Source organism: Neodiprion virginianus, chromosome 4, assembly GCF_021901495.1.
Source record: "Neodiprion virginianus isolate iyNeoVirg1 chromosome 4, iyNeoVirg1.1, whole genome shotgun sequence".
Taxonomy (NCBI): domain Eukaryota; kingdom Metazoa; phylum Arthropoda; class Insecta; order Hymenoptera; family Diprionidae; genus Neodiprion; species Neodiprion virginianus.
This window is the reverse complement of record NC_060880.1, coordinates 1,559,663-1,583,503: the sequence shown is the minus strand read 5'-3', so window position 1 is coordinate 1,583,503 and position 23,841 is coordinate 1,559,663. Positions and strand designations below refer to the sequence as shown.

The 23,841-nt window shown below is 40.5% G+C and overlaps 1 protein-coding gene across 7 annotated transcripts in view; it reads left to right on the top strand.

The window, feature by feature from the left end:
- The window catches only part of LOC124302333 (neprilysin-3-like), a 50,598-nt gene extending 30,409 nt beyond the window's left edge, over positions 1-20,189 (top strand). For 4 of the 7 annotated variants that reach the window (XM_046758428.1, XM_046758427.1, XM_046758434.1 and 1 more), the window contains 13 exons: positions 5,960-6,049; positions 10,298-10,444; positions 10,584-10,676; positions 11,882-12,036; positions 13,765-13,951; positions 14,822-14,998; positions 15,812-15,912; positions 15,992-16,047; positions 16,524-16,786; positions 17,088-17,279; positions 17,782-17,858; positions 17,940-18,246; positions 18,773-20,189. In XM_046758428.1, the coding sequence (XP_046614384.1) occupies positions 5,960-6,049; positions 10,298-10,444; positions 10,584-10,676; positions 11,882-12,036; positions 13,765-13,951; positions 14,822-14,998; positions 15,812-15,912; positions 15,992-16,047; positions 16,524-16,786; positions 17,088-17,279; positions 17,782-17,858; positions 17,940-18,039 (1,638 nt within the window). In that variant the 3' untranslated portion in view covers positions 18,040-18,246; positions 18,773-20,189. The remainder of the gene's footprint in view (positions 1-5,959; positions 6,050-10,297; positions 10,445-10,583; positions 10,677-11,881; positions 12,037-13,764; positions 13,952-14,821; positions 14,999-15,811; positions 15,913-15,991; positions 16,048-16,523; positions 16,787-17,087; positions 17,280-17,781; positions 17,859-17,939; positions 18,247-18,772) is intronic. The other 3 variants (XM_046758431.1, XM_046758429.1, XM_046758430.1) reach the window with 3 other exon arrangements.
- The last annotated feature ends 3,652 nt before the right edge of the window (positions 20,190-23,841 follow it).

The following is a 23,841-nucleotide window of genomic DNA, read 5'->3' as shown; positions in this document are numbered from 1 at the left end:
TTTCAACCCCGCCCCCTCTTTAATTGCGTATCTCTATTTATTTACTAAACACGCAACCCGCATGATGCGTATCGAGTCGATCAACGCGTGTCTACGAGCTTTCGGGAAAACTGAGGTGAACGGAAAGCACGCGGTGAGGGACGATCCTGCGGGCGATCTTGAAATGGAAGTTAGCTGCAAGAGCCCGCGGTGTTCGCTGAATTCACTTCGCTCAGTTTTCCGTTATTCGAGTAAATTCAAAGCTCGCCTTGCGTCCGCAGCCCTTTCCGACCCTCTCTCGCCGTCACACGCAAACATACCCAAAGACAAATCTGTGCGCATTTTCACGTATGCGTGTGCCGTACGTACAACACGAGATTCCGAGCTTCCGAGCTTCCAAGCTTCTTGACTCCTCGACTCTCTCCCTGCAGAAAAGGTGGAGGATCTCCAATCCCGTGAGGGAAAAGCTTCTATCCTCGAGCCAATAAATCTTTCAATACCTGACCAAGTTATACCTTGTATAACGTGCTTGCGAAAGTATACGTCTGCAACATGAAGGCGATGCATCGATCGGGAATGAAAACTATGCACGAACTCTATACGTCTATCTGTACATATGTATTTTTCATGTACGTTATTCCAGCCTCCCATCTTGACAACATTGATATTTTCAAAGACCGTTAGTTAGTAAATCGTTGACGAAGATTCGCGAATCGTACTTCATCGTTCGTAAAGTCTCGTTATCAGGATTACGATTTTGTAAACCAATTGAAATATCTTTACGTGCCAATTGTATCAACGACGTCGGATCTCTTTAATTCTATGCTATTACTCATTCTCGACGTTATTCGGAAAACTGTATTTTTTTTTTTTTACCATCCAAGTTTGACCCAAGACGTCATCGATACGCATGTCGCTTAAAAAAATTTCAATTCGTTTCCAAACTCGTGATTCTGTTCACGGAACATTACCATCGATCAAATACGATATACGAATCTTTCATCAACGAGTCACCAACCAATCGAAATTCAACAACAGGATTTTTGAAATTTTATTCAACGATGATGATTTTTTTGGTTTGTATTTTTTTTTTTTTTTTTTTTTTTGGCTTACGAATCTTCACCTACGATTCTGAAGAAAATGCAAAATGTGTGTGTGTGTGATAAACTTCTTGCAAGTACAAAAGTAGTCTTCCTAAACTTTCCGCAACTTTGTTACAACGGGATATTTCCAACGGATTATAACGTCTTCAAACAATTTCTTTACATCTCGTTTCATCCCCAACGGCTATGTGAAAATGTAGTACAAAACATTGACCCTGTTCTTTTCAATTTTCGAAACTTTTCCATTTCTCATTCGAAATGATGCATAATATTTTGTTCCGAGCAACGGACCTCCGGGGGCTCGTTGATCTAGGCGTGCGTAGGTAGTAGAGCAACGATGAACGGGATATTATACCGACACCGTTTCTCTGTCTATGCTCGGGAGGATCGAGCAGTCCGTGAATAAGAGATATTCGCAAGTAGCCGCACGCTGCTTTATGTATACATATATATGTATTCGCGATGCGGTGGAGAATGAGAGAGGGAAGAGAAAGAGATAAAAAGATAGAGGAACGTTATATACTTCGACCGGTATTTTTGCCTGGCCAACAGTGCTTTTCCTGCTCTTGGTATAATCTGAGTGGTCTTACGATTAGTAAGATTCGAAGTCAACGATCCTAGAGGCTTAAGGGTAATTTTTCAAAATTTCCTCCAGTTATTTATTTTATCGGTATTCTTACATCTGACTGAAGAAAGCACTATTTAGATGAAAAATTCGAATTTTTCTTTTAGTATCTAAGGTTTGTCAAAAAAAAAAAAATACCACACAGATTAGTTTTTGTTGTAATGATTATTTCCGTCAATTTTTCGTGTTCGAGAACGTAGAACTTACGATCAAAATCATGAATACATTAGAAATCATTGACCTCCTTACAATACTATAATAGTATAAAAACTAGAGCCTATCGTAATTAATAATCGTAATTTTATTCGTAAATTCTACGTTCTCAAACAAGAAAATTGACGGGAAAAAAACCGCATTATGTGTGTACATCGTACATACTGTAAGGCGTGCGTGAAATCTTCATGTGTGGATTTATATTCGCACACACATGCATACATATGTATATATTATATTATATTGGTGTGCATCGTATAACGTAGCGCGGACTCTTCGCGTTTCTGCAGTGCGTCCATAATTCCGACGACCCATTTCGAAAGTTACGGATAATTTAACACCGCGCGTAACGGCAAAATATTCTGCACTGTTGGGGTTGTAAAATTTAGTTACATTTTATAGGTGCAAGACTTTCGCGAAAGCTTGTTCAAGCTTGGCGTAAGCTTGCTGAAACGCGATTTAGTCGTGTTTTTGTTATTTTCTTTTCATATTACACATTTGCCTGCGTTTTAGTTCGATAGTTACGGAGAAATATCGTCTAAACCGATTACGGTTATTCCGCGGCAGCGTCAACAGAGGTAGTCGTAAAATCGTTTTTATGCAACCCGAGCATGTTTTACGCGTTTTTTCACGCGTGTTTTCCGTACACGAATCATCCGTTTCTGTGATCGTAGAGTCAGCCTGCCAATGCGCATGCGCGGAGGAGTTAAAAGCGGTCTTTTCCGTACTCCGCGCATGCGCCGTCGCGAACAAGTCTGACATTACGCGATCCTAACCTCAAATTGAATTTGAACTGAAGTTACACTTTATCACTGGAATAACACTGAAATCGAAAAGATTTCTCGCTCTACTGAAATTATACTGAATTCTAAATTCATACTTGTAACTGAAATCATACTTGAAATCTACTGAAATCAAATAATGCGTAAATATTTTATGAAAAATAAAAAAAGTAACCAAATTCACAACTACACCAAAGAATTTAGCGTAATTTAAGCGATGACCTGAAATATTGCTCTAATATCACTGATTTTCGGATCCACGGAAAAAACACTTTAATAACACGGTGGAATCGAATCCGCCATGGTTTGCAATATTCGTCTTCGGCGCACCTACGATTAATATTGCAAACTTACGCTCGGCTGGAAAAGATGAGGTTTGCCTCCTTGTTACGTAATATACTAATTCTTATTTCCTTTTGTTCTTTTTCTGCTTCGCGAGATCAATCAAAGATACGTGAATATAAATGAACTGCGAAGCTCGCCCAATTTCAAATCGAAAAACACGCTTCACTGCCGGGGTGAAGATTGACTTCTTTAGTGGCGAAGGTCGTTTGGGCAATTTTTCAACCCCCTGTCTGCGTCATCGTGACGAAGGAGGAAGAAAAAAAGAAAATGGAAAAGAGGAAAATAATGTAGAAAATAAAAAAAAAAAAAAAAATAAAAGACAAATCGACACTCGCTCATATTACGCGAGCCACATCGGCTGCACGGCCATCACGTCACGCCGACGTGGGAAAATTAGACTGGGGAAAAATTTGGTGTAAAATTTGATGAAGGGTCTGTCAAGAAATGTGGAGAGAAAAATGAAACCGGAAGGGAAACGAAGTAAGCAAGTTACGAAAACGATGCTTTCTTGTGCCTGTATTATTTTCCGAAGATATTCAAGTCAATTTTGTAAAATAGACAAAGAACGATCAACGAACTTGTCAATTGTACGATCAGTTGTAAGATGTGCGGAGAGGAAGAAGAGGACAAACTCGAGGGTATAATATATTTGCCAGTAATTCATTTAAATTTTCCATCTCGTTTAAACGATGATGAATGAAGTCACCGCCAGCTGACTTCCGATTAAAAAATAGAAGGCGGCTTCGCTTTGTTCACCTCATTGTCAGAGCTTTGGTAAAATGGAGAGAAAGTGCGGTAAAGAGGCGAAAAAACAAGGAATGAAAAAAGGAACGAAACGGAGAGAGCTAGGAGGGTTGGGATAGATCAGATAAAATAAAGAACGCCGGAACGAAGAGAGAGAGAGCGAGAGAGGGGGGAGGGGGAGGGGAAAAAATCACTATTTAAACACTGCGGATGAATCGTAGACAGAGACAAAGAAAAAGAGTGGACGTAACGCGAACCGACGAATCGATGCTTCTCGCGTTGCCTGCTTGCTCAGCTCGGATTTTTGTTGCTCCGTATAGTAGAACGTAACGAGTAGACATATAAATTCTGATACCTACCTGCTTGCACGAAGACCGAATACCTACGGAAATAGATTTCCCGTGTAATTTGATTTATTGAGGTGATTCGATCCGAATTATGCGGAGGAAATTACCTGAAATCATTTTCCATGTCACTGAGGGAGGGAGAAATTCATTGATAATGCAACGATTACTCGATCTTAGAGAAATAATTTACCCTTTTTTTAATCCGTAAAAGTTTGCCTGTTGCCGAGAAATGTCTCGTTTTTTTGTCTGTGATATTGTTACGCTACAGGTCTGGAAGAATTTCTTTAAATCGATTCGATTTTCATTGATTTTCTTCAATCGTCCAACACCGTTGTATCTGTTTGGATATGACGATGTCATTTCATTCGCGCAATTGTAGGACGATGTGTCATCGGAAAATTGGCAATATTCACTGTTAATAAAATCATAATATTACTTGATATATTCCAAATGTTTCATCGCGCAGTCGTTTTCTCAGAGATTTAAACCTCGAGTTAATGAATTTTGATTTTGGTGTCTCCTTTTTTTTTTTTCTTTTACTGTAACACAGCCCTACAAATTTTTTTCGAAAAACTGATAAATCAATAAGGACGTGTATTTCATAACGTATTTCGATGCACCGAATGCGATGGCGTTTCCCATTATCTTTCAGCAAAAAAAAAAAAAACTCCGTCCCTCGTCAGCACGTTCTCGGCTGAAAAACTTTCATATCTGTATAATTCGGCGCGAAACAATTAAGAATTCGCATCGAGCGTAGCGCGTTCATCCCGATTCCGCATCATCGCTGCGGAATAACCTTTGCTAAATAAGATATACGAGAGGAACGCCGTCGCCGTCGGGGTTAGAAATCGGCGCCGCAGGACATCCAGGAGCCGGTTAAATCCTGGGGATGGGGCGTCGTTTTCTGGCCTCGGGCCAAGATCAGCTCCGCTACTGACACCGAGGAAATTCATCCTCATTCCGAGGGCGGTTTCGCAGGGCGAAAACTTTCGCGACATCCGGACGCGAGCATAATCGACGAAGTGGGAATCAACGCGCGATGCTCGGGGGGGAAATTAGACCTCGGGGTCAAGTTTTTTCGTCGATTAAAGAAGTTCCTTGTGCGAAAATACGCATCTTTTTATTTCATTCTATCGCCAGATTGTCGCATGTTGATTGTTGTATTTTTTTATTTTTTGATATCGTGTTGAAATAATTGTTAGACTTATTTTTCTCAAAAGACTGTTTTCCACAAAGTCACTGAAACGGATTTTTCTCTCGTTTCCGTAGTCGACAATTTATCGCAAAATTGTTGATCCTAACGCAATATACACTGCGCAATAAAGATTTTAATAAATGTGATCCAATGAATTTGCAAAAAAATAAGAGTCTTCTGAACGAAATAAACTAATCTATTAGACTTTCAATAATTTTCAAACGATTCAAAACGAAGCATCGAATTTTTCTTTATAGCTTTCATTAATAATTTTAACTACATCTTCGCAGTTTGTGAATATATAATTATATCTATATATTATATGATATACATACACATATATATATATATATATATATGAATGTCTGGTGATGAAATTAATAAAAAGTGTCGTTTTTTGCCTAGCCAAGGCTCTTTAAATTAAATTGTGAAGTTCCTTTTTTTCCTTCTTTTGGGAAGCGTAATTTTTCTTTCGAACCTTTCGCCGTAGCTTCTTTTTTCCCGTCCGCATAAACTATACGTATTACAGCCCTCCAACTTTGTCTTTCGTCTCGTCGCATAAATCAACCCCTTTGAATATTCGGCTTGTTTCAGGTTTTATAACGAATATTTTATACGTGTTACAGAAATGGCTGCAGGACAATTTCTTACCGAGCGACGAGCTGAAAATGCAGGGTAACAACGTCGTCGAGAGTAAAGCCTACACGTTTATAAAGGCAAGTATTCATATAATAATATACCGGAAATTTATCCACATTCGTCATATTGCGTATAAATGTCTCAGATCTTTTCCGCAAATTAGATAAATTTACAACTTTCACTGTAAATCATATTTGCCAATTTTTTTTTCTTCTTTCTATTCCATTTTTGATCCTGTTGCTATTCTTTTTTGCTTATTTTCTTCTTTCTTTGTTTTTTTTTCTTTTTTTATTTACTCGTATAGACGCGAGTTTGGATTCGTCGTAGATTTTTACGACTTCGGTATCAGACCGCCTTCCTCTTCTCTTGGCTGGGCCTTTGGCCAAACCTCCATCTCTGGCATCTAACCTTTTCCCTTAGAAATCTCTACCACATATTAAGCTATAAATCCAGGACCCTGCATGTAGCTGGCAATAAATAATATCCTTTCTAGTTTTTATACCGACATATAACTAACGACGCACGTGTATGTTTATATTATATATAACATATACATGTTTTTTACCGTTTTACACTAATTTTTCTCATTTACGATTCTTCTTATCCCTGATTTCACCTCGATAAATTGTTTATACCCTGTTAAATTATAATCGTCAAGTTTTAAAAAATATTAATAACATTTCAGTTGCGAAAATTTAATGCTTGTGCAACGATAAATTGACGTTGAAGCCTTATTTAACTAAAAAAAAGTAGAGTAAATTGAACAAACTGATTTTGCGTTGCAATTACCAAAAAAGGATCGACAACATTGCAAAATGGTTAGGCGTACCTCGTTTTTCGTAATCCCAACAATATTCATTAACAGTTTTTATTTTCAACGATACCTGTTTTAATCTATTTTTCTAGTTACTATAAGAAATGAAATTTTTCTCAGCGAACTCCTCGCGTCGTAGAAAGTGTGTATATACGTCTGTGTAATTTCTGTGCCATTGCACATTATCTTTTTTTTTACCGTATAAAGAAGGAGCTGAAAGCAAAGGAGGGATATGCAGGTGAATTCTAGTTTTCTTTTTGATTCACGGTGAAATCCGGGCTGCAAGACGAGAGATGTAAGCTCAACACGCGATCAAACGAACCCGTTTTCCTCAGCCGTATTCCACACACGCTTCAATCTAGCTCTTCATAATTGCTCACTTTTTGCGGTTCTCTCCTTTTCCCTTTTCCTTTGCTTCGCAGCTGCCTGCTCTTTGAACCCGCGCGGAGGTGATTATTTTCTACCAAGTGACGACGTGCGTACCGATTAAAAAATAAAAAAATTTCATCCTTGTACAACCCGGTAAAAAAATTAGCGGTCAAGATTTTTGCCTTGCACAAAACCAAGAAAAAAAAAAAAAAACAACACGAGCAATTCATGTTGGATACTTTTTTAATAACGGACGAAGCAGAGTAAAATTAAACGTCGCGAAACGACACAATTAATCGAGTGGAAATTATCAGGGAAGCTGTAATTTTTTTTTTTTTTTTGTTATTTCTTGTCGACTGAAACTTTTTCACAGCGCGTCTTTTGATTTCTAGTCATTTCGAAAATCGATCGAAGGTGCTTGGAAGCCGAGTTAGTTTCGAACTCTGAGGTGTAATGCCTGCCCGTGAAATACAGCATATTTTCCGATCGAGTAATAGGACGGTGTCCTAGATATTTGAACGACTCGATATGTTTCCATTAAAGCTCACGAGGTGTTTATATCCGTGTATATACGAAAAGGAAATTCCGAAACGACTACCGTCACGGATTCCGGATCGCTATTGGTGTTCGTCTACGTACGTATGTATACACATAGACGTGTATGTGTAACGTAATATAATGCATACATACACGAAAATCGTACGTATTCTATCGGAATTTATATAAACGGACATCAATCAAGTGGAGATCAAGTTTCTTGTGGTATAAAAAATCCTCCTGATCGCCGCGCCTCTTCCGCAGATATAAAGACGAGACGCCGTTTTCGTATTTTTGCACCGGTATAAATTGCGTTTCACATATTTCATGCCGGAAGATATTACAGGTTATACGTATAAAAGGTACAGACTGAGTTTGTAAATTCGGGTGTAAGCCCGAGGAATAAAAGCCAGGAACAGTCTGTGTGCGTATAAATCGCCTTTTCCCGCCCAACTTTCCTTTCTTCACTTCTCTCTTCTTCTCTCTTACAGCTCGTATTCCGTCTATCCCTTATATACGCCAATCTCGTTGAAATTTCAAGAGTAAGTAGGTACATGCATTGAACCCCGCGACCCATTGCAGACATATTGCTTTAGTTACCATACATTCACCGAGGAAAAATCCTGCTACGTGCAGTTTTCAACGATCTTTATTCCAGCGATTCTGTAACAGATTTATTCGCGAGTACCTACATCGGTCTTAGCACCTTTCATATTTCGATTTGCTATATTCACTTTGGCTAAACTGTGTGCACGAGTGTTTGTCGTAAGTAGATATATAAGGGGGGATTATGGCTAAATCTGCCTTACCGATCGAGTAACCGACTACTAGAGCTAAGTAGAAACCGGAAGTCTGAGACATTCGGTGACTCGGAATTAATTATCCGAAACATATGGCGTCGAGTAACGGGGCGAATTTTACGACGGTGGATATATGAGGGGGGTTTCCGGCTCAATCTGCTTTACCGACCGAGTACTCGGGTACTCGGATGTTCGCTTGATGTTGCCATATTGGATCCACCATTTTGAATTTCGTAATTTGACGTTCAGATTCGTAATTAACGGCTTCGAATAACCCCAGGCACCGAGTTTTATCGAAATAGAATGACTTTTTGAATTTTGATTCGCCATATTGGATTCACCATTTTGAATTTTCAAATTTCGAGTTCAGACTCGTAACCTACGAGCCCAGAAATCCCTTAAACACCAAATTCTATTCGGAACCAATTTGGGGGGTGAGCCGGTCGAAATTAAAAAATGGTCTTTTCAACCCGTTCCTTTTTTTGTACACTATGGTGCACGATGTTGATTTTTGGTTTTTACGATTTTCTCGAGATACACTACGTATTAAATAATTGTCAAGTACGTGAAATGCGGGTAAAATTTTCCGACAAATCGATCGCAGCGATTCATTTTTGTGAAATTATTCTCAAATCGCGAGAAAAACGCTAATTTTGAAGGGAAAAAAAAAACTCAATTTCTGAAACACGTCCAATTGTAACACATCTCAAAATCGTCCTAAAAGTGTTTCGTTACTAAAATGAAGACATTTTCGTTTCAAAGTGAACCGGGTTAAGCAACACCCTAATAATAATACACTTACTACGCACACATACGTGTATATAGACTTGTACACGAATCGCTACGTCGGTAAGGTAATTAACGTCTTCGTACAGGGTCAATCAAGCCTCGAAATTAGCTTGCAGAACCTTACGCAGAAATTACTACCGGGGTAGTATAAATTGATTATCAGAAAGTAGACGTCTATATTATACATATACCATATAGTCATAATACATATGTATTACACGTCCTCGAACGTTTCGAAAATCGACTGAAAGAGCGATTTTTATAAATGAAAAATGATGACTGTGCTCGATTTTGACAAGCGTGGATCGACTTGTGAGTAAATTCTGTAAAAAATATATAGAGTGTGTATATATATCATATAATATATCATGCGGTGTGGGTACAAAGAAAAAAAGGAAAACGTTACCAGAGGAAAAACGTGAAGTTTTTTTGAGTGAGTCGAGCTATTTCATTCCATTTTGATTCTATACGGTCTATGATCGTTCAAACATCTCAGGCTAAAAATAAACGCCGGCTCGAAATGAATAGGGGTAGGAAAAAAATAAACAAGTAAAAAGAGAATAAAAGTTATCGATTCGCCGTCGCGACTAAGGCGTCCAAAAATAACTTTGATGTTTGTATTTTCGCGAATATTGTCGAAGCCCTTGATAATTAATTAGCGGTATTCCGGCGGTTGCAGGGCGGTGAAAATATTTGGTTCGGGATGAGCTTTCGTCGTCCTTCTCTCCCTCCGTCCCTCCCTTTTTACCGCGATGGCTATCACATTGAACGAATATTTTGAATTTTCGATCAGCTCCAACGGTCGCGTCGAGCAAATAAGTCAATTGTTTAACATGCAAATTGAGTCACCGCAAATTGAGCCGTTCGCCTGGCTGCCTGAAGGGGGATTTCAGCTGTCGCATATTCCCGGGGAATAATAAAAACCGAATGCAATTTAATCCGATTGCTATAATTACGCGGAAATATTGCGAGGATAACGTTAATGATTTTCTGCGTTTCTTCTCTCACACTGATAGCAACGATCTTTGCAGCTCAGAGTCGAGGAGCAGAGGCTACTTCAGATGGAGAAGATACTTCAGGGATTTTTGCCAAAAAATATGGGCGCCAAGGAAAGGGAGAACGAAACGAACCAAATTCTCCTGTTTTGTTCCATGCTCAACAAGGTAGGCGGGACTTCTCTTACCGACGGAGTAAGCTTCCTCAATTCATTCCCTTTTCTTCCTCTTCTCTCGTCTCTTTTACCCTCGAATGGCTCCTTTTAAAAAAAAACATATAACAAATCGGTGTTACTTCCTTTCACAGATTTATCCGCGACACAAGGACCTTTACAACTGGATGGATCAGCGGGGATTCTTGGCGCACAATCTCACCTCATTGCAGGAGAATTTCGGTTATGTAAGTCGTTCGAAGATCCGCGAAAAGTAACTCGTTTCGATTTGCCAAAAATATCTCGCTTTTACGCGAGGATAAAACGAGTCTTACCGCAGGATTTCAGAAAATCTAACAATTTTTCCCCAACGTGAACGCGAAAAAAAACGAGCCACTCGTATTTTATTTCACTTTTTTTCTTTTATTCCTCTTTTCATTTTCTCATTTTCCACGGTTTGTTCCGACTGAAGACGGATAGCTGCGGATGTTGCAATAACGGGACGAAACTGAACGATATAAAGGAAAGCGCGGATAAGAGCAAAACAAACAATGGCACTTCCTCCCTTTCCCATCCTCGTTTCTTACTTCGACGAATGAACCGAGTTGAAAAAACATCCCCAACTTTGGTTGACGGTCGGTCGGTGGGCGTGGTTATATCCGTAATCTCACCCTGCAGGTTACCCCCTACATCTCAAATGATATATAAGAAAAATAGACGGTTACTTTCGTCAGCGGGGTGCACACGTAAAAGTTCTTCAAACTTTCCCTTCTTATTTCGCTCTTTTTTTCCTCACTCCTCGCGGTTTTCCACCACTCGAACCATTCCGCGGGGTTTCAACCCCTCGACGCGATTTCGGTACATCAACTTTTTGTCGCCCCCTCAAGACCGTTTCACAGAATCTTAAAATTTGTTCCCCCATTATTCGTCCCTGTGTTGAATTTTCAATTAATAATGGATAAATTACAAGGTAGCGTGTGTGAATGAAAATGAAAGAGGATATCGAATCCTATTTCAATGATTCATTGGTTAAAAATTAGTCGATTAATCAATTATTTCCGATTTTTTTTTTAAATGGTGCATCTGAAACCAATATTTCGCAAATTTTAGCGCGTAGTCGTAATAGAGGGAAAGTTTTTTTGACAATTTGTAGTTTCATTCAAATTGTTTTTAAATTTTAGGTAAAAATGTTCATTCGCCTTTGACTGATTATATCAAATAGGTACTTAGTGAGTAAGACAATGATGTTAATTGATACTTTAATCACGTAAATCGATATTGCACTGCATCGTTCATGGGAGTAAAAAACAATAACCAGTTGCGAGAAAAAAATAATCGATTTGGTCGGTTGACGGAGTTTGAAAGATAGTCGATTCAATCGAAATCGTTTATTTTTTGGGCATTCTTATTTCCACTGCCTGCCACAAAACTCAGTCGATGTTCCTTTGGTTAGATAAGGTGGGGGACGCTGTTCGGTGAAGTACTAGGCGCTGATCGCAATCACGATCAAGAACTTCTCGGGCCTGAGGATCAGGTGATTTACGTCTACGTCACAGCGCCTCACTACTTCCGGAGTCTAGGGAAATTGCTGAACCGTTTCTCCCGCAGGTGAGTTTAATTTTCGTCGCTTACAAATTTCCACGTAGTAATTGTAATTTCTCCCCAGCTTGCGAAACGTGTCGACAGCTTCTCGTTTTATTTATATTCATCATCGGACGATTCCTTCGGTAAAATGATACCCGATTATTACACAACATCCGGGGAAAAATTCATCTTCCACACAATTTGCGGAAACGGGATACGATCATCGTCTTCGTCTATCTACGCTTCAGCATCCGGCTAATGTTTCACCGTAATTGGCTCCATGTTTCATCTCGTCTTTGTTTACGTGAAAAAAACCATCGTCAAATTTTATCCCCCCCCCCCCCCCCCCCCCCCCCCACTTTTCACCGCAAGAACGGTGTTCTAATTTATTATTTTAACCAGCACCGTGTTTGTAATACGCGAATTTTATCCGCTGATGGATTCAATCTTCGAGATGTAGATCTTATTTTCTTTTTGACACTTTTTCCTGATCCGTAACGTCGTTATTTATTTTCGCTCGGTATGTTTCCGTAAATTCCTTTCCTTTTTTTTTTTCAACCCCTGAGTCCCAGTCCCCAAGAAGGTACAGAAGAGAAGAGACTCCATTAACCGAAGCAAAATATCTAGTCCTGGGTATTTTCTTTCCGGGGCTTTTTTTTTCTACCCCCGAGCTTCTTATCGCCGCTGTTATACCAATATCAACAAAAGCTCTCGTACTTCCCCCTCGTCATTCACCCTGAAAATCTTGCCCCGCATGTTCTGGTTAGGGTTTCGCGGTGGCTTTTGACATACCCACCCTTCGCAAAGTGGAGGAAACCTGTGATCGTCTCGTATTCTCTATGAGCGGGAGAATTTTCGGCGCGTCAAGCGTTGCGAACAAGCCGTGGGGCGAGACCCGTGGAAGTTGAGCTTTTGCCTGGGTCTTCGGCATCTGGGCACTCTTGAAATTTTCAAGACGATACCCGGACCCTGCTTGAGAAACCGTTGCCAAAGAATTTTGGGTCGCTTCTCGAGGCGTTGACGAAATTTTTACCCCAGCTTCCGAATTCGGCGAACTTTTTCATCGTCGTTAATTCCTCCCGAGCTTACCGCGCTTCTCTCAACCGACGCGACGTCCACTCTCGTCGTTAGAGCTTTTCCTTTGTTTGTCCGATGTCAGGAGCGAAGGTTTCGTTGTCTATATTTCTCTTTTTCCCACCCTTACACTTTCACCCCTGTAGGGTGGATGACGTCTAAAGATCGATGAAATAACGATAATTATCAGCCGTTCTGCGCAGGCTGAGAAAAGCCTGAATGATATATTAATTAATATAACGCCCGCTGTTGCATGCGGAGTTGATTTCGTGGCTGAGGTAAGCCTCCCTCCCTTTCCCCCAGATTTGCACCAAGCCCAGCAGGAGAGAGATTAATTATGAAATCGGTCGCGTTGGTTAAACCCCGGATCTCTACTGTCCAAGGAACTTGAAATAAAGGTCTACAACTTTGGGAGAGGAATTTATACGGTGGGGGAGGAATTCCGATGACGGAATTCAAGATTATCATCGATTTTCGAATGACGCGACGATGACAGGACAACGAATCGCGGGGGCGAGGGTAAAATTCCAAACTTGAAACATTCCGGAGCTTCAAGCCCGCGCCGAACAGCGAATTTGCAATTGTTTTAAAAAATCTTTGACAATTCTTTGCATCGTTCATGTTAAAAAAAAAAAAAAAAAACGCAATGACGGAATTACGGCGTTTCCTTTTTCCCAGGATCATCCACAACGGCCTGCTGCTTCTCTACGCCCGGGACACGCTTCACGACGTGGTTAACGTCAGCGCTAGCAAGAACTGGAACGCTTCGTGCAGCAAGTTGTCAACCGCGGTGTTCAGCTCGGCAGTCGGGGCGCTTTACGTGCAGCAATACAGCCAACAGCATCTAAACTCGGTAGCCGACAAGGTGAGTAAGCTGCTCGGAATCGCTCTTCACCTCGACATATTTTCCGAGACAGGTTAAGGAATTTTATCCGGATGATTTATTGTCATGGGGGAAAATTTATTTCACAAGATTCTTCAGTTTTTCTCCCTCTACCTTTTCATTTTTCTTTTTCTTTTTTCTCTTTTTCTTGAAATATAGAGAGGGTGTGTAGATTTGACGGTTCAAAGCCTACGAGATGGATATCTTTTTTCCACCTTGTCCCCTGTGCTTTTCGGGTCAGAGACACGTGTGTGAGCGTATCCTTTCCCGATAATTCAAGACTCCGGATCATCGGGTAAATTTTGTCCTATTTTTTTTTTAACATTAACTTATTTATTTATTTTGTCGCGTCATCGTTTCTTTGCCTCCTATAAAGAGACGCAAACAAATTTTTACCCTCTTGGCAAATTTCATCTTTATACTATTTCACGGTTTCGGTGTAACGACCGACGCGCACGGCGTTTCAACGCTGCTGTTCCGCTGGCTATGCAAGCTCTCGGTAACGTCAGCAATGCATTAATTACCTGGGCAGTTTCCGCCGCTGCAGAGGCACCGCGGTAGAGACATCGCGCCAAGTATTCAAATTCTGGCACACGCTGTGCTAAGCTCGAAAGCTGTGGACGCGTTCGACTGATTTAGAGTGAAAGCGCGTTTTTATCACGGTTCGTGGGAATTCGAACGACGCTTTTAGTGTTTGGACAATGGTCTTATCGAAAAACGAGGATACGCTGCAATCTGTTTGTGTTTTTCTTTCTTTTCGACGAAACAGACGCACGAACTCCTCGAGGGTTGCTTATTTTTCCCCTTTGTCCGGGCGATTTCGGATTCCTCATGTCCTTTATCCGCTTTCAGGTGACGCGGTTATTCGATCGCATAAAAAGCACCCTCGCTGAACGGATGTTGGTGATGTCCTGGCTGGACGAGGAGACGCGAACACAGGCTCTTCTGAAGCTGCGTGCTTTGGAGGGAAAGTTTCACGTGTGGCCAGGATTTCAGAACAACACGAGAATCGCTATGGAAATGACGGAGGTAATAAGAGGGGTGGAAATCAAACTTCTCTCGTCCAATATCCCTGATCGTACGCGTACTTTAGACTCTATCAAAGAAATCGACAATCGAAATTTTCTTTTTCCAAATCAAAGTAAAAAATATTGTTCCAAATGACGAAAAAAGAATGCTGTCCAAGTTTGAGCTCTTAATATTAATATTCAGAGGTGCATCATCCGCGATTTTCTATTTCCCATTTAAACTGTATGGGAGATTTTTCTTTTTTAACTTTGAAATTTTATACGTCGTTGACACATTAATGTACCGATAAGACCGGAAAGTATTTTTGTAGGGAATTGAACGCTCTAAAAAAAGGTATGTTCTTATTTTAAGATAAGTCTACTATTTCAAAAATTATTTATGGTCAAAAGTTATTTAAGGTGGACTTATCACAAAATGATAAGAAACCTTTTTTGTATGGTGTTCAATTTCTTACAAAAGTACGTTCTGGTCTAACCAGTACACTAATGCGTTGCCGAGATATAAAATTCCAAAGTTTGACAAAAATTTTTCCCATGCTGTTTAAATGGGGAATAAAAAATCGTGATGATGCGCCTCTGAATAAGACTTGCACAGCATTCTTTTTTCGTCACTTCGAACAATATTTTGGACTTGAATTTCGAAAAAAAAATAGATGATTATTTTGATACATCTAGTGTAATTTTATCCTCATGTCAGACGACTGATCTAATTCGTCATCAACTCGACGACCATAAACGAGCCTGTTCCGGTTACGCGACATGTGATTGGTAGTAATAAACTTCTGACTTGTGGGGCAAATCTTATCGATTTCAGGTAGTCGTCGACCCTCACGACTTCTTTTCAAACGTTGTGACAAGGTTCAGGCAGATCAGAGCCGTCAAGGGAGACGCGCTTCGCGGCAACATCACCTCTAAGTGAGTAGAGAAAATGGCTTACTCGCAATTCAACAATAAATTCACCATTCCTTCACTTCTTTTATCATGTACCCCGAAGATGGCCTCATCCATTCGTCGTCAATGCCTACTACGATTCGACTGTGAACGCGATTGGTAAGCATCCATGATTAAATCTATAAGTTTGAAATGTGACATTTTTGTAGTAGAAAAATTAGCCGTCACAGAGCAGAGAATAATAGGTAAGGTAAGCGGACCAGTTAGTGACACTTTTATTTTTCAAAATTATAAATTGACGGCACAAATAGTCAATTTCTCGATGACTAAAATCAATTGCTATAGGGTTAGATAGTAGAAATTTATTTTTCGTTACTTGTAAAACCAAGGATCGAACAGGTACAACCAAAAAAGGTCAATAATTGGTACGGTGTCAATAAATAGTACACTTGTTTAAACACGCATAGCTTTTACTTACAGTTGTTTGTTTGGATTGAAAAATGCCAATTTTTGGGTTGTGTCAACTTTGTCGCCAAGCTGCGAATTACGTCCAATTGGACTATTGTTCCCTATGTATATCCTGATAAATTTTACCCTGATAAATTTTATACTGGTAATATAAATACAAATTGCAGTAATACCAACGGCGATGTTGACTGCCTGGCCATGGGACGTGGGTCCGAGTTACATGTCCCACGCGACGCTAGGCGTCGTGATTGGTCACGAGGTCTTGCACGCTTTCGACGTTCATCATCGCAGTCATCACCCGGAAGAGTGGCTTTGGCTGACGACGGAGTCGCGGCGTCGTTTGGAGGCGCGAATAGAATGCGTCGCAAAGCTTTACGCCGGAAGTTTTTGGAAGAAAGTTCAATTTCTCGGGAACAGCGTCGACGTCCAGGTGAGTGGAGAAAGAAACCGCGGTTTCACTCTGGTGAAAATTTCTACTACCAAGAATTTCTTTTTTATGGAAATTGAAACATTTCCTATTATTTCGTACAAAATTGTAAATATGCGTAGTTTTTCGTGCAGAGAATTGGTCATTTTCTTTAAAAATTGTGGTAGCTTGTAGATTTGTTACTGTAAAAATACAAATATTCATGAAAATCAATACGGTTTGTGAGGAACTGTGCATGTTTACAATTTTTTATACAAAACTTTACGAAATTGTTTTTCCCTGAAAAATTCGGAGAAAATCGTTGTTGAGACGACGATTACTCGATCCGCGATTTCAGTTCGACTGGAACGTCACCCGGAATGAAAACATGGCCGACATTGGTGCCTTGCAAATATCATACCAGGCCTGGCAGACCCTGACGAACGGCAAGGATCGAACTCTTCCCGGTCTCCAGGCCCTCAGACCAAGCCAATTGTTCTTCATAGCCGCGGCACAGGTGAGCTTTTTCAAGTTTTGCCGTGCCCCTGACAAGAAAAGTAGGTGGTGAGTTACACCCGAGGTGTAACTCACCGATTTTCTTCATTCTAAGATGTGATATAGTACGTCGAAAAACATTAAACACCTTTTTTTTCACGTGCCAATTTGGCCGTTTAACAGGTGAAAACCAGCCCTAAAGTTTACCCCCGAAGACCGATTTTTTTAGGATTTCTAGATAATGATGTCAAATTTTTTAGTCAAATTAATTGGACGTTATTCACCATCAACGAACGATAGTGTGAGCAGTGTTTTTACCCCCAGGGGTTGCATCCCTTATTGTTTTGGGTGGAAAGTTTAGGGATAGTTTTGATCCCTCGAGCGGCTGAATAGAGACGTAAAAAAATATGTGCTTAACGTTTTTTCACGTCTATATATTATGGAATGAAGAAAATCCGTGATTTACACCTCGGCTACTCTACTTGTCAGTGACTCTGATTAATCTTTAACCGCGACTTTTTTAGCCGTACTGCTCAAACGTCACAGCCGAGGATTACATAATGTCCGTTGAATTGGACGACCACACGCCTCATCCTGAGAGGTGATTATCAAATAACCAATCGGACCGGTTTCTGCTGTCACCTTTCTCGTCGTTTCCTTCTTTTCATACATTGATTTTCAGAGTGAACGGCATTGTGATGAACTCTCAGGCGTTCGCGGAGGCGTTTCGATGTCCCGCAGGATCTAAAATGAATCCTCAACGAAAGTGCAGCACCTGGTGATCTCCGGAGTTGGATGACTACGGGTGCAGTCGTCGGCTGCAAGCTCAGCCCAACAGTAAGGCTGGAGCTTGCGGGTATTTCGAATACGTTCGGGACGAGAAGAGGGGATGAAGCCAACGAAATAGAAGTTTTATAGAAGAGAAAACCGCACGTTACAGCTTTTGAAGAGAGACACTTTCACGCATCGAGAGAAGAAGAGAAATATTGGTAAAGACAGGATAAAATAAATATTATAAATAAATCACGTGTGACTAACAAGGAAGGTTTGTCCCAGGTCAATCTTTCCGATTTGATTTCTTTTGTAATTTGTTTTAGTAGACTAAAACTAAGTGACAATTTTTTTTATCCGCCATTAAATGAGGCATGATTTGGCAGTGTCACCCACAAGAACATGATATTTTTTAACCGATCCAACTTGAAAAGTTTTTTCATAACTAGAAATCAAAAATTTCATCTCTCCATAAAAAAAATAGGAAAAGAAAAATGCCGAATCGCCCGTTGATATGCTTTACTTTGGAGGGAGGTTTCATCCCCTTAAAATATTTAATGGCGGATAAAAAAAAAAATAACGTGTTGCTTAGTTTTTACCCTACTGTAACATATTAAAAAAGAAATCAAATCGTACAGATCGACCTGAGATACCTTCCTTGTAAGAATAAAATTATCGGTACGTTTAATAGCAATAATGTTATTTCTGTTTTATTCTGATCGCGATAAATTTAATCTGTTTTAGAAATGTCGAGGAGATGTGATGAAATTTTTTTGTTATACCCCCCCTTACTTTTCTCTCATCGCCTCGGAGAATTGGTGGTATAATTGACGTTAGATGCAGTTTAGAACGCGGAGGCCTCGGCTGACGTAGGTGCAGAAAAGCTTTGGTAAAAATATACGATATTCTATACTGTACCGTAGGGTAGAATCACACGGTCGAATTTTTGTTTCAATTTTCATTTATCCTGGTTTACTTTTTTTATTTTATGTCATTTTTTTCCGAAGAAAAATCGTAAACGACGAATTGCGCTGTGCGCATTAGTGCGCCCCGTGTTCATCGATATACCTACACACACACACACACACACACACACACACATATTATGTATAAAACCACGAAAGCAATTTAACGAATGTGATATACGTCTGCAGCGCCATGCTTGTTAGTGTTTTTCAAAGTTTAACGATACAGACACATAAGATTACATGTAAGAGTTTATGACGACGACGACGATAATATTATACATATATAAATCCGTTATACATTATATTAAATACCTATATAGGTAAATGATGAATATAAAAACGAAATAAATTACGAACTACATACGATACGAGTTGTCTATTGTATAATGTATAGATATGAAAACGTTATACCCAAAATAAGTTCTCCGTTAAGTTTCACCTTGTACGTAGCTTTAACGGCCGGTTTGTAGATCCCGAAGGGTGTATCTAGGTAGGTATGTACGCTGTGGTAATTTATCATAATTAGCGAGTATTGTACAGCTCCGGTTAGACGGCTGAAGAATTCAGTAGATCACTGTATTTTCTTTTTTTACTTATTTTTCTCTTTAATTTTACTCAAGTCCAAAGTTGGCACATAGGTATTACGATGAGGTTCGTCAATTTTGTTTGACTTCGTTTATCGTCGATCGGTGAGAAGGGTTATTGGCACGTAGAAGATACAGATATATTGTTTAGAAGAATTCGTAGTACAATAGCTGCCGAAGAAAAGGCTTGCATAGAATAAAGGCCTACGCATATTTTTATTTTTCACGTCTTTGGTTTTTTTTTTTTTCTTTTTTTTTCTTACCATTCTTATTTTATTCGTTTATTAAATTTCGTTGACGCAAGAATCGCAAACTGTGATATTCTTATGCATACGCAAATTAATTAATTAATCGTTGTACTTACCTTATAATTATATACAATAGTTGTAAGGATGATATTATATAAAATTGTTGCCTCGTCGAGTCCTGGGAGGTAACTTAATTTGGCAACTAATAAAATAGGTAGAAATATCGATTAATTTATTTACTAATTTATTAATTAACACGGTATTGTGCAGCAGCTGTTACTCAGTCACCGTATGGATTATATTATTCGTTATACATACTCGAACATAGGCTAACACGAATAAACATTCAATTGTCAGCATACATCCCCATATTATTATGTATAAATACCTTTATTGTTTAAGTATTGATCTATATATATATATACTAGAGTACTACCAGTACGTACTTGAATCCACCCGTATATGTATATATGCTGTTCGGAAATTGTAATTAGCTCAAAAACAGGCTTTAATTATATTTCAATAATATATAATGAGCTCTGAAAATAAAGTCTCTGACTGAATTCAAGATTTTCAGGTAGCTCGAAACGACTTTTAATTACATTTGAAAATTGTCACTCGGCGAAACGTAAATGCTAATTGCAGTGATAATTTTTGATCAGACGAAAATTCGATACTAATCACAACTGCAATTTGCCGTGGTAAGAATCTTTGATACTAATCCAGAAATTATAATTTAGATCAACGAGAGTATAATTAAATTTGCCTTTCTCAATTTGCGTGATACGAGTAGTCGACGAGGATCAATAAAACAGTTGACTCGGTACCGTCGACGATTTTTCGTTGTCACGTCGCGTCAGTGAGAATTCTTAATACACCAATTATACCTTAGCATATACAATAAGTTTCAAGTGAATGCAATACTGTATTAACGTATATTTTACCGATCTGTAAGTCTGAAGTAGTTTTCGAGAGGTTTCAGATTAAAGCTCATCGATCGTTTAACGGTACAGTAATCAAACCGTCTTACTGGGATTCTTTTTTTGGAATCCTTGACTGGTTTGACAGCCGCCGATACGTTACAGTGATCTCACCGTTCGCTTACGCATGAGTTTGCACACCCTTACAAATCATCGGCCGCAAGTTCCGGAGGCTTTACGAGGTGTGCGACTCGGCTGAAATGAGTCGTGCGACTGGTCACGATGTCCTGTCAGATGACCTAATATGTCACAGGGTGACCGGCACCGAGTCTCCATCCTTTGGATAACCTTTCAGGTGAGTGTCCCCTTCCTAAATCACCTCCTCGTTATCTATTACCACATCAAGATCACCCCTCGCAGTTGGTCTCCGTCTTAATCGGCCCTCATCACAAGGCTATGGCCCTCTTCACACCGTACGTTTCGGAGTTTGAATACACGCCCGAGTCTCACCCCTCCAGGAACCCGAACTGCCCCAGAAGGTGGGCTCGCGGTTCCTGGGACGAGCGTCGATCGCCTGACGAGGGTTCGCCGGTCGGGCAGGAACCCTCGATCGAAATACGAGCTGTCCTAGTCAGGTGCGCGAAGTCGCAGGAGGAAATGTGAGTATGTACTTATTTGGAGGAACCGATAACCGCTTCCTTAGACTTCGCCGTTAAGATCTTCGAGACGACTAATCGATCCGTCTCAGGCACGACGTTCCCATGACCGGAAGCGCCTACAATATAACTGCTGGTCGCAGCCAGGACATCCTGGAGTTCCACGGCTTCGACAGGGACGAACCGGCCCATCATTCCGAAGTGCGGAACTGCCGCAGGAAGCTCATCGTTACGATGAAGTTCAACAACCTTGGGAAGGTAGGTTTGAATTGGGTAACTATGACTTTGGAGTTTTCCGGAATCTTAAGCTTCCTTCGATCTCTGCTTCGCCCAGACGAGAACCCAGGAGGAGTTCGTCGTCGTTGACCACGTCCTGGATCCTGTGACCATGCGGAAGGCCCGACTGCTCAATCCATTCGTCTTCAAGGTTCGCCAGGAACAAGTGCTCCAGCTTTACGGTCTCAAGTTTCAAAGTGTGAGCTTTTATCCCGGATTCAACCAAGGGTTCTGCCCTGCCGACGCACGGTTTGGAGCATAAACGGGTTTCACCAGCTATCGATCATCTCGCTCCTACCGTCTGACGACACGGGAAAGCTACCTTAAGATATCTGCGTTACTAACGGCTTATCTGATGTGCTTGCAGATTGTCAATGGGGAGGCGAGGGAGGAGGTTATAAACAATAAATGGTCAAATTACACGGGATGCGATGATTCCCTTGTTAATCCCACCTGTGGCCAGATGATGTTTGATGGAAAACCCATGCCGTATAGTCAAGTACGTATTTAGTACCATTCGAAATGATTTGCACCCTACTAAAAATGACCATATCTTAAATCATGTAATGTTATTTAATGTATTACATGATTTATCTTGTAAATTTAAGAAAAATATCCATTAGATATACTCGATCAAAAATCGTGTTGGCAACTTTATATGACTTTAGATCTAATTTATTTGACGATTCGTGCTTTTGCAATTTATTGCGTAATTTTTTTATATCGTATATTATTCTCGATTTTACAAGGTAAATCATGTAATAAAGTACATGTTGATTTTGGTCATAACATCTTATGATTTATCACATGAACGTTTGCTACGGCGCATCGCTGATCATCTATCACTTAACTTATTCCTCGATTTTTATTAGGGCTTCTGCTGCTCTTGCGACCCTGAGGTAAATGCCGCTCGTCAGCCCGTTCCAAAAGCGAGTCATCTCGCCTTGGGTACCTATCAAAGAATGATCCCAAACCCGACCGAAAGGCAGACCGAACTCTCTGAAGGCATGGTAAAAGTGCCCGATGAGAATTTAAGGGATGGCTTGCGAAATGGACAGTCGCTTTCTAAGCGTGAAAGAAGCCTGAAGTCGTCGCAGTTTCAGAACGGAATAGACGATGACATCGACAGGCACCAAAAGCTCGGATACAACGCAGAGGAAGATCACGATTTCCGGGAAGGTCGACCTTATGTGATCCGGTCTTTCGATGGGGATAAGACAAACGGTATTCGGTTTCAAGATGATTATTCGAAGGTGAATGATCCCGCGAAATCCTCCCTTGGGGCTGATCTCGCTGAAGGGAAAACCGTGCAGCAAGAAAATCTCCGGGCCGCACCCGGGGCGAGATTAAGGGCAGATGCCCGTGACGGGGTATCGAATGATCGAGAGACCCTTGACGACGATATTATTGAGGAACAGAAGCAGACTGGGCGTGGGAAATTCCAGCATCACAGAACCCTGGACGATAAATATGCAGGCCAAGTTCCGACGCAGCAAAATTCTGATTTTAATTCGGAGCTGGTGGAACTTGAGAAGGAATATGAGAGGCTAAAAGAATCGCGAGTAAAGGTCGATGACAGGGTGGCCAAGGGGACGAACCGTCCTTCGAAGTGCAGAGACTTTCGAAAGCTCGCCCGAGGCGATGTCAAAGCTGTCGAAGATCACGTGCCAGTGTTTTCCCAGATTAGCGAGACACCGAATACAAACTTGACGCTGGGCGATGGGAGGACCGATGTCGAAGGTGGCGAAGTGGGCAAAGGAAAGAGGAATCAACTTAGCCAGGAAGAAACCTTACCCGGAGGTGAAATCGTGGGTAAGCTGCAAAGTGCGGTATTAGAACCCGAGAGAAATAATTCACTGGAAAATGGCACGCAATCGGCTTTATCTCCAAATTTATTGCCTGGGCGTGATGATGCGCGAGGAGTGAAATTGCCCCATAAAATTCGTACGGTTTTTGGAAATGAAAATGCGACAGCGATCACTGATCATTCACTATCCACCAACTATAGTAATAACACAGGGCCGATTATTCTACGGCAAGAACTGGCCGATGATAATTTGTACCTACCGTCGCAGTCCGAAGACAATACAAGCGGGAAAAAAGATTCCTCCTTTGAATCATCGGTATCGAAAAATTCACGGAGCTTGAAGACTTCTCAAGA